The 15171-nt window shown below is 37.8% G+C and overlaps 1 protein-coding gene across 1 annotated transcript in view; it reads left to right on the top strand.

Moving 5' to 3' along the window:
• Positions 1–15171, top strand: part of PTPRR (protein tyrosine phosphatase receptor type R) — a 355260-nt gene that overhangs the window by 200603 nt on the left and 139486 nt on the right. The window contains 1 exon segment of the mRNA XM_042782488.1: positions 8053–8163. Within this exon segment, the coding sequence (XP_042638422.1) occupies positions 8053–8163 (111 nt within the window).

Raw genomic sequence — 15171 nt, 5'->3', positions numbered from 1 at the left:
TGTGATTTTTTTTTTTTTTTTTTTGCTGAGGAACCCAACCTTAAGAACTTACAGATGTTTTCATCATAATGTTTTCCAAATTTGGTACATTTTTGTGTTTTTTCTGCCACCTCTACCATCTCACTCCTGAATAAAAGGCAGTCCCCTTTCTACTTCTACTTCATCCTTTTCTAACAAACTTACTGGGATAATCCCCTAAACATAAATAATCTAATTCAAGGAATCATAGAATTGAAACTTGAGAAAATATTTTACAGATACAGAAATTAAATGACTTATCGAGATAAGAAATCAAGTGAGGAATAAAGCAACAATAAAAATCTAGGTCTTGATTCCTAGTCTATTCCCCTTTCCAGTAAATCATACTAGCTCTTATTTTAGCAGACATGATAGGTGAGGTATAAAAAGCTTTGCTACAAGAGCTGAATTTGAACCCTAACATCAGCACATGAGAAGTGTGTGACCTCATCTCTGTGAGGTTGAGTCTATCTTTGCACCATGTCAACCACTGTAAACCTCAGTTTCTTCATATCTAAAATGGATTCAGTCCTTCTCTTAAAGACTTGAAATACATTTTTTTTTAAATATGTGGAAGTCCTCACGTAGAGTTAGCATCAAATAAATATCATTTGAATGTGGGATGGATTGACAGAGTAAAAATATATTTTATAATCTAACCATGACTGTAATAACACATCTTCCTTCATGTAGTTTTATTCCCCACTCCTCTCCCCTCATGTCTAATGTGCTTCTCTTGTCACTACATTGATCTTTCTAAAAACAAATCTGGTCATGCATGTCCTCTATTTCATGATTTTTCTTTAGTTTTCTAAATACTACAGAATGAAGACTGGATTTCTTAATATGATATGTGGCACCCCATGCTCTGGGCTTTTTATCATTAAACATCACTCTCTTAGTTTATGTCTCAGCAGTTCCAAACTTAATTGATATTAATATATCAATTATATATGTTGTTGTTGTTGTTATGCGCCGTCGAGTCGGACCTGACTCATAGCGACCCCTCCTTGGGTTTCCGAGGCAGTATCACTACGGAAGTCAATTGCCCAACCTTCCTTCCAAGGAGTGGCTGGTGGGTTTGAACCATCAGCCTTCTGGTTAGCAGTCAAGTGCCTTAGGCACTGCGCTACCAGAGCTCCTTCAATTTTATATATATATATATATATATATATATATCATAATATCCCATATTACCAAACCACGAGATTGTAGCCATATAAAAGGACCAGTCAAAATCCAATATTTGAGGACCTCTGATGGCTAAAGTAAGGAGCTCTTATGGTGTAGTGGTTAAAACATTCAACTGCTAGCCAAAAGGTCAACAGTTCAAACCCCCCAGCCAATCCACAGGAGAAAGATGAGGTTATTTTCTTCTGTAAAATGTACATCCTTGGAAAACCCTATGAGAGTCGCTATGAGTTGGAATCAACTAGATAGCTATGGGTTGGGATGGGTAAACTGAACTCAGATGGCTAAGCAAGAGTTTTGCTGGGACAGTGGTTAGAGTATTTAGTTTCTAACCAAAAGTTCAATGGTTCAAACGCACCAGCCACTCCACGGGAGAAAGATGGGTAGTCTGCTTCTATAAAGATATACAGCCTTGGAAACCCTATGGTGCAGTTCTACTCTATCCTATAGGGTCACTGTAGGTTGGAATCAACTTGGTAGCAATGGATTTTTTTTTTTTTTTTTTTGGTTTGATGGCTGAACAGTTAAGCATTAAGCTGCTAACTGAAAGGATGATGGTTCAAAACCATCCAGCAGCTCCATGGGAAAAAGGCCTGGATATCTGCTTCTATAAAGATTATAGTCTAGGAAACCCTGTAGGTCAGTTCTACTCTGTCATGTAAGATCACTATGAGTCAAAGGCGACTTGCCAGCACACAGCAGCCAACACACCCTAGCCCCATGAAGGTGAGATACTCAGCTTGCGCCCTTATCACAGAGCTATAAGTCCACAAGGCTGCAATATTTGTACTGCACTTGAATAATGAAATTGTTTGATATTTCCTCTTGGGAATGTAGGAAATAGTACATCACAGGAGACTGGAAAGTATTTGAATTTGATATAAGGGGTGCTTCATCAAGGGCGGATGAATGTTTGTGTCTTTTGTCCAGATACTCCTGGAATAATCTAGACGTTACCCTCTAACCTGAACCTCTGAACACAGAAACAAGAAAGAGTTGAGGTGAAAGCTGTTTACAGGGTACAAGTGCCTCAGTGGGGAGATGCTTCTAAAGTTTAGCAGTTGATACAGATACCGTCTAAAGAAAATTCGCTTATCTGTTCATTTTAAAAGCTAATGCTATTCTGTGAGTTTTCCCTCATTCTTATCTTTTTGAAGTTTTATAACAGCTTAAACTTCAATCAATTCTTTCACATGTTAATGATACGTTCATGACCAAAAAAAACAAAAAAAGGAATATTGATATTTTGGCATTTTATTCCTTCCATGGATTACAAAACATCATGAATGATGTCTCAAAATCATCTATTTGTAAACACACATTATTTATTTTCATACAAGGATTTTTTTTGTCTAGTCTCTTTATTTTGATTTTTGTAATGTGAGAAATGGCTCTTAAAAAGAAAAAAAAAGGAATACCAAACAAAGTGTTGGATTTATTCATCTGCTTTCATTTCTAACATCAATTTCTTGACAGTAAAGATATTATTTCTTATACATATTTTCTGTGGCACTTAGAACTGGGTAGGTATTTAAATATTATTTTATTATTTTTTATAAGATGTTCATAAAGATAAAACTAGAACTTCTCTTGAACAACAAATCAAACCTTCAGGGAAATAAAATTAAATTCACTATGTAGCGTAATGACTACGGCACTTGACTGCTAACCAGAAGGCTGGCGGTTCAAACCCACAATCCACTCCTCAGAAGGAAGATGGGGCAATCTACTTCCGTAGTGATACTGCCTTGGGAAACCTAAGGAGGGGTCGCTATGAGTCGGGTCTTATTCGACAGCACATAACAACAACAACATTATGATTTCTGTTTAAAAGTATTCCTACATAATTAATTAAATTTCTATGTAAACAGTAAATTCTGCATTGATACTGAAAAAATGAACTAGAGATTTGTCTTTCTTTTGAATTTTTAATTAGGATTTGGGTCCAAATTTACAAAGCATATTTGTTTTACACTGAACAATGCATACACATTTTGTTCAAAGCACCAACTACAATCCCAGCAATAAACAGCTTTCCTCCCTGTGAGAACCCCTTCCCTGTATCCTTCTTACCTATGCATTCCTGTCTATCTAGCTTTCCCCCTATGCAAATGCTGCCCTTCTGACCTTTCACAGTTGACTGTTCCAAGGGGTGCATTCTATTGGGGTAGGTTTTCAGCTTATAGACCTCTCTGCTGTTTGACTAGGAGCTCTGGTAGCCTAGTGCCTAAGGCACTTGACTGCTAACCAGAAGGCTGGCAGTTCAAACCCACCAGCCAATCCTCAGAAGAGGGGTTGGGCAATCTACTTCCGTAGTGATATCGCCTTGGAAACCCAAGAAGGGGTCACTATGAGTCGGATCCAACTCGATGGGCACATAACAACAACAACAACAACAACTGTTTGGCTAAGGAGCTCTGGTAGTGTAGTGCCTAAGGCATTTCACTGCTAACCAGAAGGCTGGTGATTCAAACACACCAGCCACTCCTTGAAAGAAAGGGTGGGCAATCCACTTTCATAGTGATACTGCCTCAGAAACCCAAGGAGGGGTTGCTATGAGTCTGGTCCGACTCCACAGCAGTGAGTTTGATTTGGTTTTGGTACTGTTTGGCTAAGAGCTAATTCACAGATATGAGTCCAATTCCAGGCCCAAACAATAATCTGGGGCCATGTTGTTGTTGTTATGTGCTGTGGAGTCAGACCTGACTGATAACGACCCCTCCTTGAGTTTCGGAGGCGGTATCACTACAGAAGTAGATTACCCAACCTTCCTCTGAGGAGTGGCTGGTGGATTTGAACCATCAACCTTCTGGTTAGCAGTCAAGTGCATTAGGCGTCTTGGGGATATCACCAGTCTCTATCCAACCAGTAGTTCTGGTCATTTTTGTGTTTTTTGTTCCATATTTTCCCTCCCATTCTCTAATTTTGATCACGTCTTCAATTTTGATTCCTTTCCAAGTGGTTGGCATTGGTAGCCAGGCACCATCTAGTTCTTCTGGTCTCAGGGTCAAGAAAGCTGAAGTTCCCATGGTCCATTAGACCCTTGGACTAATTGTTTCCATTAGTCTTTGATTTTCTTCACTCTTCTTTAATGAGATAGAGGTTTTTCCTTTGGTTGGTTTGCTTTAGTTTTTGTGTTCAATTGCAAATGACTCCCATTTCACAGGTCTTATATTTCAAAGGAGGAAGTTACCTTCTTTAAAATAATAAGCCAACGTGCTGATTGATATGTTCATGGGATGTTTACAAAAAGAAATAACCATGACAAATAATCTAAACCTTCTTCCAGGAATTCAGTAATTGTGCTTTCAAACTAGAAACTTTAGCCAGAAGTCTGGTTTAAAGAATGATACTGTTGAGAAGGAATACAACCAATATCAAAATGTGCCAGATCATCCAAACCAAATTGTTCACCTTATGCATAACACAGTGGAAGTTTGGCATTTACCCTGCAAATCCATATTGCTGTAGGATACATCCCATTTATCTGCATAAATCAATCAAATTCATCAGATAATTTATAACATTTTCACTTCATTTTATTCTAAGTGCTTTGGTCTCTGAATCATCTCCCCTAAATCCCAGCATCTAGGATAAGAATTAAAAAAAAAAAAAAAAGAAAAGAAAACTATAATGCATCAACCTTAGCAGGATACATGAAAGCCATTGTTATCAATACAGGAAACTGCCCAAATTTTAAGCAATAAAATAAAGCAAAACCCATCAGCTCCATTCATTGCAACTAACTTCAAAGGGTAAAGTGCTGAGGCCATGAAATAAGATGTAAATAGGATAGAGTGGTATTGGGTTTTCCCAGCCACAGGGCATTTGAATTTTGAACCCTCAGCCTCAGACAAAATCTATAAAACCATTGGGTTAACTCTATGCAAAGGTTAGATTGGAGATTGCTGTGAGTTATAATCTTTTTATTTGTGGGATCTTAACCATAAAATTTTCCTTTTATTACCCTGCCCTTATCAAGTGTTTTAGATCTCTGTACCACTATAGCAATGGGCTCAGCAGGAGTAGCATGAGTCAGAAGGAAATCTATTTACCAAGAAAGTTCAGTGACTAAGTTCTAAGAGTTCAAAACATTTGTTTTTCTAACTAGGGGTGTGGGGGATGGTTAATTCTGCAATCGTCATTGCTTCAGTTAAAAAAAGAAAACAAAACTTGTTTGTCTTAAACAAAAAGGAACCATGTTAATATCCCAGGAGGTATGGAGTAATAGCAGGCCCAACCCAAAACCAAACCCATTGCCATTGAGTCAATTCCACTCCTAACAACACTATAGGACACAGTAGAACTGCCCTGAAGGGTTTCTGAGGTATAATCTTTAAGGAAGCAGACTGCCCCACCTTTCTCTCAAGCAGCCAAATCACGGACTTTTCAGTTAGCAGCTTTATCCACTGCGCCATCAGAGCTCCTTACAGGAAAACAAAAAATAAAGGGGGAGGGGATGAAACAAACCAAGGTAGGAACACAAAATCTCTTGCCACCCACCTAACCACTCTTTTTTATCCAAATTTTGCGTGAGCTAAAGCTCAGATGCTCGTATTTGACAAGTTTATGCTGCCTACTTGAAGGCTTAACTAGTTTGCTTTTATAGCAAGCAATGGATGCTATTTAGTGCCTGCAAAAAATCAATTTCTAATTTTATTCCTGATTTCTATAAGAGCTTTATTCTCTATTCATTTCTAGCTACGTTTATAGAGACAAAGGAATAATAAATGATCTGACTGATGTCAGAGAGTAAAAGAAAAGTTAGCACTTGAATTCAAGATGTAATTTCTAGCAAGATACTTTGTTCCTAATCAGAGTATGATTGTTGTTGAGTGCAGCGGAGTCAATGCTGACTCAGAGTGACCCTGCCGAACGGAGTAGAATTGCCCCATGGATTTATTGGCTGCAGTCTTTCAGAAAGCAGATTGTCATGTCCTTCTGCCACTCAGGTGGGTGGGTTCGAACAACCAACCTTTTGGATAGCAGCCTCCTGCTAATCAAAGTAGGAGCTTGCAAATTTCATCAAGCAAGTATTTTCAGATGGGCCATCCTCCAGTAGCAGCTGAGTGCTACTTCAATCACTGCACCACCAGGGCTTCTCCAAAATAACGTATACCTAATTGGGAGGTTGGGCAATCTACTTCCGTAGTGATACTGACTTGGAAACCCAAGGAGGGGTCGCTATGAGTCGGGTCCAACTTGACGGCACCTAACAACAACAACAACAACAACAATTGGGAGCTCAGGAGCTCTAGTGGTGTAGTGCCTAAGGCATGTGACTGCTAACCAGAAGGCCGGCAGTTCAAACCTACCAGCCACTCCTCGGAAGGAAGATTGGACAATCTACTTCTGTAAAGATACCACCTCAGAAACCCAAGGAGGGGTTGCTATGCATCGAATGGACTCAACAGTGGTTGAGTTTTAAGTCATTTTTTGTGTTTGTGAATTTGTCTTAAAGGTAGGCAAGATATTATAATGAGCACAACAATATTTTAACAAGTGCAAAAAAATGGAAACTGAACTAGTTCAAGCAATTTAAATTGTTCTCCAAATAGTTTTTGTAATCACAACTGAACTCAAAGACCTCATCTGCTCTGTCTTGCTCATCTCCCAATCAGGACCCTTTTGGGTACCAAAATAAACGTTTTTCTAAAACATCTTGCAAGGAAAATATTTTGTTTTTGTCTGTCTTACAAATGTTGAATTTATTTAACTTTTGAAAAATAAGTACCAATGACTTCAAAGTTTAGACACATACAAGACAGATTCTGCTCAAGGCTTTCTCATAAATGGAGAAAATATTTCAGGACAGATACGTCCCCTCACTAGGGAATAAGTAAAGCAGTTTTTACTGCTGACATTTTTTGAGGAATCATTTTTTGATGAGTGAAACCTTTTGATTTGATTTAGCTTTTGTGTATTTTTCCTAATTGTAAACCATTTGGTGTCAAGACAAAGTTTCCTTAACTGTAAGTCTACAAATTGTATTGAATTATAAAACTTAATTTCATTCTAAAACTTGATTTAAGTGAATGCAGTGTTTTTTAAAAGAATGTGTGAAATAAAACCAAGAGACTTGTTCATATTTTATTCATGCTTCTTTTCCACCTTTCCGCCTCTGAAGTAGTAAGCAAAAACAATTAGATAAATGAAAATAAAGGTAATTTATTTTATCTTTTATTACCAACTAACTCCAGACTTTTTTGTTTTTCTCTGTTCTCTAAATAAAACACAAAATCCTGACAATTTATAAGACTGAAATGGTATTCTAATCAGGTTTTAACAAAATAGACTGTAAGGGGAAAAAAAAAAAAAAAAGAAATGATGTGAGAAGAGGGTGAACAAAAGAAGGAAACGTCCCGTCAGATTGCTGTTTATTGATGCATCATGAGATCTTGTCTGCACCTGTTTCATTTTGTTTAAAAGTAAAGAGCAGTATTACAGTACAGAAACCAGGATGTCAGTGTTGTGGGAGGGGACGTAAAACAGTGAGGAAAGCTTCGGAAACAATTTCCTCAACACAGAAAAGAACCTAACTCTCTTACCTATAAGCCAGGTAGTTTGCAAGTGAGACTGAGAGGGACATCCTGAAGCCTGGGACTCAAGTATGACACGTTGGGCATGCTTGCTCCTGTATAGAAGATGAAACAATCACTTGATGTACGAGGGTTGAAGTCCCTTGTCTTAGATCAGTTTGAGAAGCAGTTCAGGCAGCGGAGAATGTAGGTGTGTTCCACTACACTGAATGGAACAAAGCTAAAAATATGTTTAGTGTCTGATAAGAACACTACTCCACTCAAGCTCTCATTTAACGTCGGACTTTCTGTTTTGCTTTTAAAGAAAAATGTTTTACAAGGGCAGCATGAAGCGGACAAAATCTGGAGCAAAGAAGGATTTTATGCTGTTGTCATTTTTCTCAGCATCTTTGTTATTATTGTAACGTGTTTGATGGTAAGTTTATTTATGTATTTTATTCTTTGCTGAGCCCATTGCTTAAAATTATTGGATGCATTACCATTCAAATGAATGCTGAAAAGACTGGTGACAGAAGCAAGACAATGTACTCTGTTATTTTTGTTATGTTGGGAATATTTCCTATCATTCAGCAGAATGAGTGCTAAAGGAAAGCCTATGGAATTATGGATGTGGAACTGCTTCAGAAGCCTGCAAATGCACTGAGGCTTCTAATAACTTGATTAACCCTAAGTGTGAAGCGTTAGAAAGTAATTTACAGAGGTCACTGAAGCCTTAAAAGTCATTTAAGTCTCATGAGCACTCTCTGGTCTTACTTTGTTTCTTCTTCTATATCATTTTTATAAAACTCAAGAGGGAAAAAAGAGGAAATAGGTGGTAAGAATATGCTTACTTCTTAAGTGGTTGAATGCCTTATTTCTGAAGGGCATTGAAATTATTCTTCAAAGTGCCAGGCATAAAAAGGAGGTAATCATAGGCTCAAAGGCTAATTAATCCATTATCAACTAATTTAAGTGACTGAATAATATAAAATATATATATTGCAATAGCTCTGTAAGTTACAAATTTGTGGTCTTTAACTACATATTTCTAATTAAAAAACAGAATGAAAAATAAGTCTAAACTCACTAACCTAGACAGTGTGTTTGGTATTGAAGGAGTTAACGGTTACTTTTAAGTAGAAGGATAATTTTTCTAATCTTTTGCCAATGTTGTGATGTAACAAGATTTGAAGTTTGCAAACGGGTTTTAATATCTTTTTTTTCCTGTAAACTATGTTCTTTTGAATTTGGTACATTTTTTTAGGAAATGTTCCATCCTTAGTTTTTAAGGACCCCCCCCCAAAAAAAAAAAAAAAAACATAATGCTATTTCTTCTTTGTGGAGTCAACAGTATCCCTCAGCGTCTTAGATTTTGTTCATTTGTGCTCCCCCTGCTGGGAAAGGGTTTATGTTAGAAATATTAGGACTGCAGTCTAGAAAGGCAGGAGCCTGAGTGGGTCTGAACTGGGAGGATACAAAACAATGATGAACAAGGTGAACACAGTCATGTTTTCCAGAGACCAAAATATAGGAAGTAGCAAAAACATCCTAAAGTTTCCATCATAATGATAATAGCTATGAATTCAGAAACATCTCTGAGGTCCAAGTATTAAGGAAAAAGATTTAAAAAAAAAAAAATTATGACACGATAAACAAATGAATTAAATTGAGTAAGGAGATGAATTTTTGTATCATAAATGGTGAAACTGAAAAAAAACTGAATGAGAGAAAGCTAATGAGGGGCCTGAAAGTTTTGTGGAGATTGTAGCAGAGACTTGTGGGAATTTTTTAGTGTTTTTGAGAGTGTGGTTCCTTGTTATGCTAAATTTCACTTCAAAAAAATGTGTTTCTTCTTTTCCTTTCCACAGGAAATTTCTGCTACTATTCTTTTTCTTATCAGTCACACTCCCTGTGTTTTTCTGTCTCAGAGGTGAAGAGGGAAAGGATGGGAGGAAGTAGAGAGTAGTAGTAATGAAACTTTTAAAGGAGGTAAATGGATTGAAATTCAGAAGACCAAAGTCAGGACAAAAAGAGGAAAGTGGAAAGCAAACACATATGTACCCTCTGGGTACTGTTGTGGTTGTTAGGTGCCATCAAGTCTGTTCTGACTCATAGCAACCCTATGTAAACAGAACGGAACACTGTCAGCTCCTGCGCCATTCTCACATTCATTGCTATATTTGAGCCCATTGCTGCAGCCACTGTGTCAATCCATCTCGTTAAGAGTCTTCCTCTTTTTTGCTGACTGTCTACTTTACTGAGCATCATGTCCTTGTCCTGGGACTGGTCCCTCCTGATAGCATGTCCAAAGTTGGTGAGATGAACTATTACCATCCTCACTTCTAAGAAGCAGTCCAGCTATACTTCTTCCAAGAGAGCAGAGGGTTAAAAGAGGCAAGGCAGAATTCTATCATACAAGCTATGTTTGAGACTCTACGTTTCTAATTCAGGGAGCACCTGTGTATCCACCCAAAACCAAACACCAAACCAGTGGCTGCTAGAGTAGATTCTAACATCCCCATGTGTGTCATAGTAGAACTGTACTCCATGCAGTTTTCATGGATAGCCAAGCCGTTTTCCTCCAAGAAGTCTCTGGATGGGTTCAATCAGCAACTTTTTCATTAGTAACTATACACTTAACCATTAATGCCCCACTAGGACTCTTTGGATATCTAATAGGATGAATACCTATATGACATACTGGTCTCATGTGGCAAAAGGACCTGTAATAGCTGCACCCTCAACCACTAGGGGCCAATTCTTCCATTTCCAATATTTGCAAAATAATAATGTGAAAGTCAAAAACCTAGATATGTCTACTCTAATGTTATTAGAACAATTAAAGTAAGGAGTGTGTGAAAGAGAGAGGTGATTGATTTCTATTGGTTTGGTAGGTAGATGCATCCATTCACACAATCAACAAGCTCCTTCAAAGCCTCCACTGCAGGCATGTTGTCAAAGGCTTGTGCCCTGTGGGTCAAGCAGACAACAAAACAGATAAGGTTCCTATTCTCCTGAAGCCTATGCTACAGACGGGGACACAGAAAAATTAAGTTAATTTTAAAAAAATCAAATACGGTATCTGCCATGAAGAAGATAACATAGTGAGGAAGTGAGGAGTGGAGTAGACACTTGGGACATTTTAGCTGCAATGTGAATGAAAGCAATGAGCAGAGATGAAAGTGTAAGGAAAGGACATCCTAGGCAGAGGGGACAAGTAGTGTACCGGACATATTGGAGGTAAGGGTAAACTTAGCCTTATTCTCTGGATGCTGCAAACAGTTAATGTGCTCAGCTGGTAACCAGAAGGTCGGAGGTTCAAATCCACCCAAATGTGCCTCAGAAGAAAGGTCTAGCAATCTACTTCTAAAAAATTAGCTGTTGAAAACCCTTGGGAGCACAGTTCTACTCTGACGCACATGGGCTTGCCATGAGTCAGAGTTCATAGGAAGGCAACTGGTGGTGATCTGGTTCAAAACCAAGGATGGAAGTCAAGTGTTTTGAATAGGGAGGGCCTTGTGAGGATGTGCATTTAAATGATCACCTTCTCTGTTGCATGGAGAAAAGCTGAGACAGAGAATAGAATGATCTGTGGGAGCAAGGAGACAGATGCAGAGGCTACTACAATAGGTGAGAGAGATGACCATGGCTGAGAGCAGAGGGTGTGAGTGGCAGTGACTCGGAGAGACGTAAATGAGGATTTATCTGAAGGTAGAAGTGACAATGACAAGACTCGATTTGTACTGATTCTGGAAGAGAGAAAAATTAAAAAAAAAAAAAAAAAAAGTGATGATGACTCCAAGGTTATTTGACTTGATCACCTCAGAGGCAATGCTGGTGGGAGGAGAAGGATGGTGGAAGGGAGGGGACGATAGTGAGAGAGAAGCAATAGTTTTATTTGTTTTCAAATAGTAGTCAAATAAATGAAGAAAAGAAGCAAATTGATAGATTTCAAGCACTATCTTACATTTTAATATGAAAAGGGTCACTTTAAAAAAGTAACAGGCAAACCTGCAGTACATAGAAAGGAAATGATAGGAACACAAACAGAAATGCTACCTAGTAGACAGGATTAAAATGAGACTGAGTTTATCCGATGCTGGCTTACCTCTGACGAGTCAACAGGTCACATACAGGAACACGTCAAATGTGATTCTCTAAAACAAGCTAGTCTTTGTACATGTTCAAATGGTTTGGATCATTATGTCGATTTCAACTAAGTTTTTTACTTGAATCTCTAAGTAACAGTCATGCTATCTCTTTTGTAATCCTCAAACACATATACACGATTATGTTTTCCATAATTTTGTTGATTGTATGGCAAAGAAAAAGGTAGACCTCAGAATTTTCCCTCTGGCATTAATTATATTTATGAAAGATCAAATACTATTATTTGTATCCAGTCTTCCTACACACCACAGAAATGAAAAGCATGTGCTTTTATTGAAAGCTGGAGTGCTTTTATTATGAAATTATATAGGTACATTGCTATAATGGAGAACTACAAGTACTATGCAACAATAACTTAAGACTTGGCTACATTTTTGAAATGTGACATATTGTTTACTTCCCTTAAAATACAAAACTGTTTTTAATGTTGCCAGGCATAAAATTAGACAGGCATGACATTTTCAAATGTGTGACTTATTTAGCACCTCTCAAATGTGAATATAGAGTGGGTGGAGCAGCAAATAGACAAATATGATTTTCCAAGAAAAACTGTGTGGGCAACTTCCAATCCATTCAGTCTGTTTTAGGTGGAGAAAAATCTGTTACTAAGAAGAATTAGTTCTTAAACTTGAACAAACAATAGATAGAATGTCATTTATTGCCTAAACTCAATATTCAAATGAACTTAGAGATTTATTAACAAGTGTAAAGGTATTTTTGACGTGTCAGAAGAGATGTCTAGAAGTTACATTGCTACAGTTTTAGAAAATGCAAAATGTAACAGTTTTAGAAAACAGAACAGCTGTTTAAGTTGGTAAAAAGCTCTGGCATGTTAGACTCATAGAGGAGTCATTGTACGTGATACACAGAGCTCCTCTAGTTATGGTCTAGGTAGTAGATGCAGGAAATTCTTTGTTATTTTAAGACCACCCACTACGGTCTGAGCATCATGCAATATATGTATGTCAGTGAGGACATTAATAGCTGCAATTTTCTAATCTGCTATATTTAACCCTAGGGATTGAGGAAAATGGGACTAGATTTCTAGCTGGAATGATTCATTCCAGAACCATTTTCCAAGGTAGGCAAATGTCTAAAACTAAATTTCAATAATATTCTGTATTACCTAAACTTCTTAAGTGACAAAGTTGTCACTTTGAAGACTAAGTTGTGCCTGACCCAAGCCATGGGTCAAAAAATCCTTACAGCTGGACCAATAAGAAACATCATGATAAATGGAGAAAAGATTGAAGTTGTTAGGGATTTCATGTCACTTGAATACACAATCAACACCTATGGGAGCAACAATCAAGAAATCAGATGTCATATTGCCCTAGGCAAATCTGCTGCAAAAGACCGCTTTAAAATGCTGAAGAGCAAAGATGTCACTTTGGAGACTAAGTGTGCCTGACCCAAGCCATGATATTTTCATCAGTTTATGTGCATGTGAAAAGTGGGCAATGAGTAAGGAAGACCCAAAGAAGAGTTGATGTCTTTGAATTGGGGTGTTGGCAACAAATACGTAAAATACCATGGACTGACAGAAGGACAAACAAACCTGTCCTGGAAGAAGTGCAGCCAGAATGTTCCTTGGAAGTAAGAACAGCCAGACTTCATTTCACCTACTTTGGTCATGTTGTCAGAAGGGTATCATGCCTGGTAAAGTAGAGGGTCAGCAAAAACGGGGAAGATTCTCAAGGAGATGGATTGACACAGTGGCTGCAATGATGGGCCCAAGTATAGCAAAGCTTGTGAGAATCGTACACGACTGGGTAGTGCTATTCTATTGCCCTGTTGCTCATGTGGTTGCTATGAGTCAGAGCCTAACAACAACAATAACCTTCTTAGCAATAAACCAAAACCAAACCCACTGCCATTAAGTCAATTCCAACTCATAGCAATCCCCACTGTTTTTCCAATGAAGTAAATCTTTGGGCAATCCTACTTCCGTAGTGATACTGCCTCGGAAACCCAAAGAGGGGTCGCTATGAGTCAGGGCTGACTCGACGGCACATAACAACAAATCTTTACCAAAGGAGATTATGTCATCTTCCTTCCGCAGAGTGGCTGGTGCATTTAAACCTCCAACCTTCTGGTTAGCTGTCAAATGCCTTAGGCACTGTGTCACCAGAGCTCCTTTTCTTAATAATAGTAATTAATATCTTCCATATATTGCATACTTACTGATGCCTGATACTTTACAATGCATTTTGGTCTCCTAATAGTACTGAAAAGGAAACAAAGATTCAGGCAATCTTGGTCAAATGACTTGACTAAGAGCACACAATAGTGGGAATGTGTATATGGGGCACAGCATGTTAGGCTTCAAACTCAAGTCTGTCTGGATTAAGAGTCTGAGTTCTTGATTAAGAGACCATGTATGAAGGAGTCAAACTGTGCTTCCTTTCAGCCCTATAACTCTATCTTATGAACATCTATTTGTTCTCTCAAAGGTGTCCAACAATAGGTGGGAGTGCTGGTATTAATCAGAGACATTCCATCCAGGTATCCACTTAATATCTTATACTGGGTGTACTATTTACACATCTGTCTCCTCTGCAAACCTGAAGACAGGGCCGTGTGCTGTCTACCTTTGCATCTCTATAATGTGTACTTTCTAGAAGGTTAAAGGGATTGATTCATGCTTATTAAATTTAAAAAACTGAAAAAAATAATAATAAATCTGGAAAATAAATGAATGAACTTTCTCAGAACTGTAAAATACTGCTAAAACACATTAGAGACTGTTAACTGGTGGCATCGTTTTAAAAGATGAACATACTTTAATTGAAATAGACTGTTTTAAATGTTACTTGCCATCATTACTTATTACTATTATTATTTTAAATGAAAGTTATAAACTGCTAAAGAGTTTATAGGATTGTTTGAGGTTCCTCTCATTTCTTTTCTTCTCTGATTCTCTTCTTCCTGCTGTTATTTTACTCTCTTGTCATAATATGACTTTTTAACTCCTCTCCTTAATGTTCCTTTCTCTTTTCCTTTTTCAATTGATCAAGTGACTTTATCACATCCCACTCTTAAAGATGAAGGAAAAACATTGACTTATCATTGTTTGGACCAAGCTTTTAGGTTTAAAACAAAATGCATCACCATAGAGAACTGTGCCACAATTCAGAACCTCTGACACACTTTCCAGAGGCTTTGGGAAAGAGGTTGGGAAGAAGGATGTGATGATTTGGTAAAACAATAGAGTGATAACTAGCCTGGAAATCCGGAAACCCGGAGTCTAGACTTTATGTCTATCCTTGCATGC

The sequence above is a fragment of the Orycteropus afer genome, unplaced genomic scaffold, assembly GCF_000298275.1.
Source record: "Orycteropus afer afer isolate SDZICR_OR568_19922 unplaced genomic scaffold, OryAfe1.0 scaffold00339, whole genome shotgun sequence".
NCBI lineage: Eukaryota > Metazoa > Chordata > Mammalia > Tubulidentata > Orycteropodidae > Orycteropus > Orycteropus afer.
The sequence above is the reverse complement of the archived record's forward strand: the minus strand, read 5'-3'. Positions and strand labels throughout refer to the sequence as shown.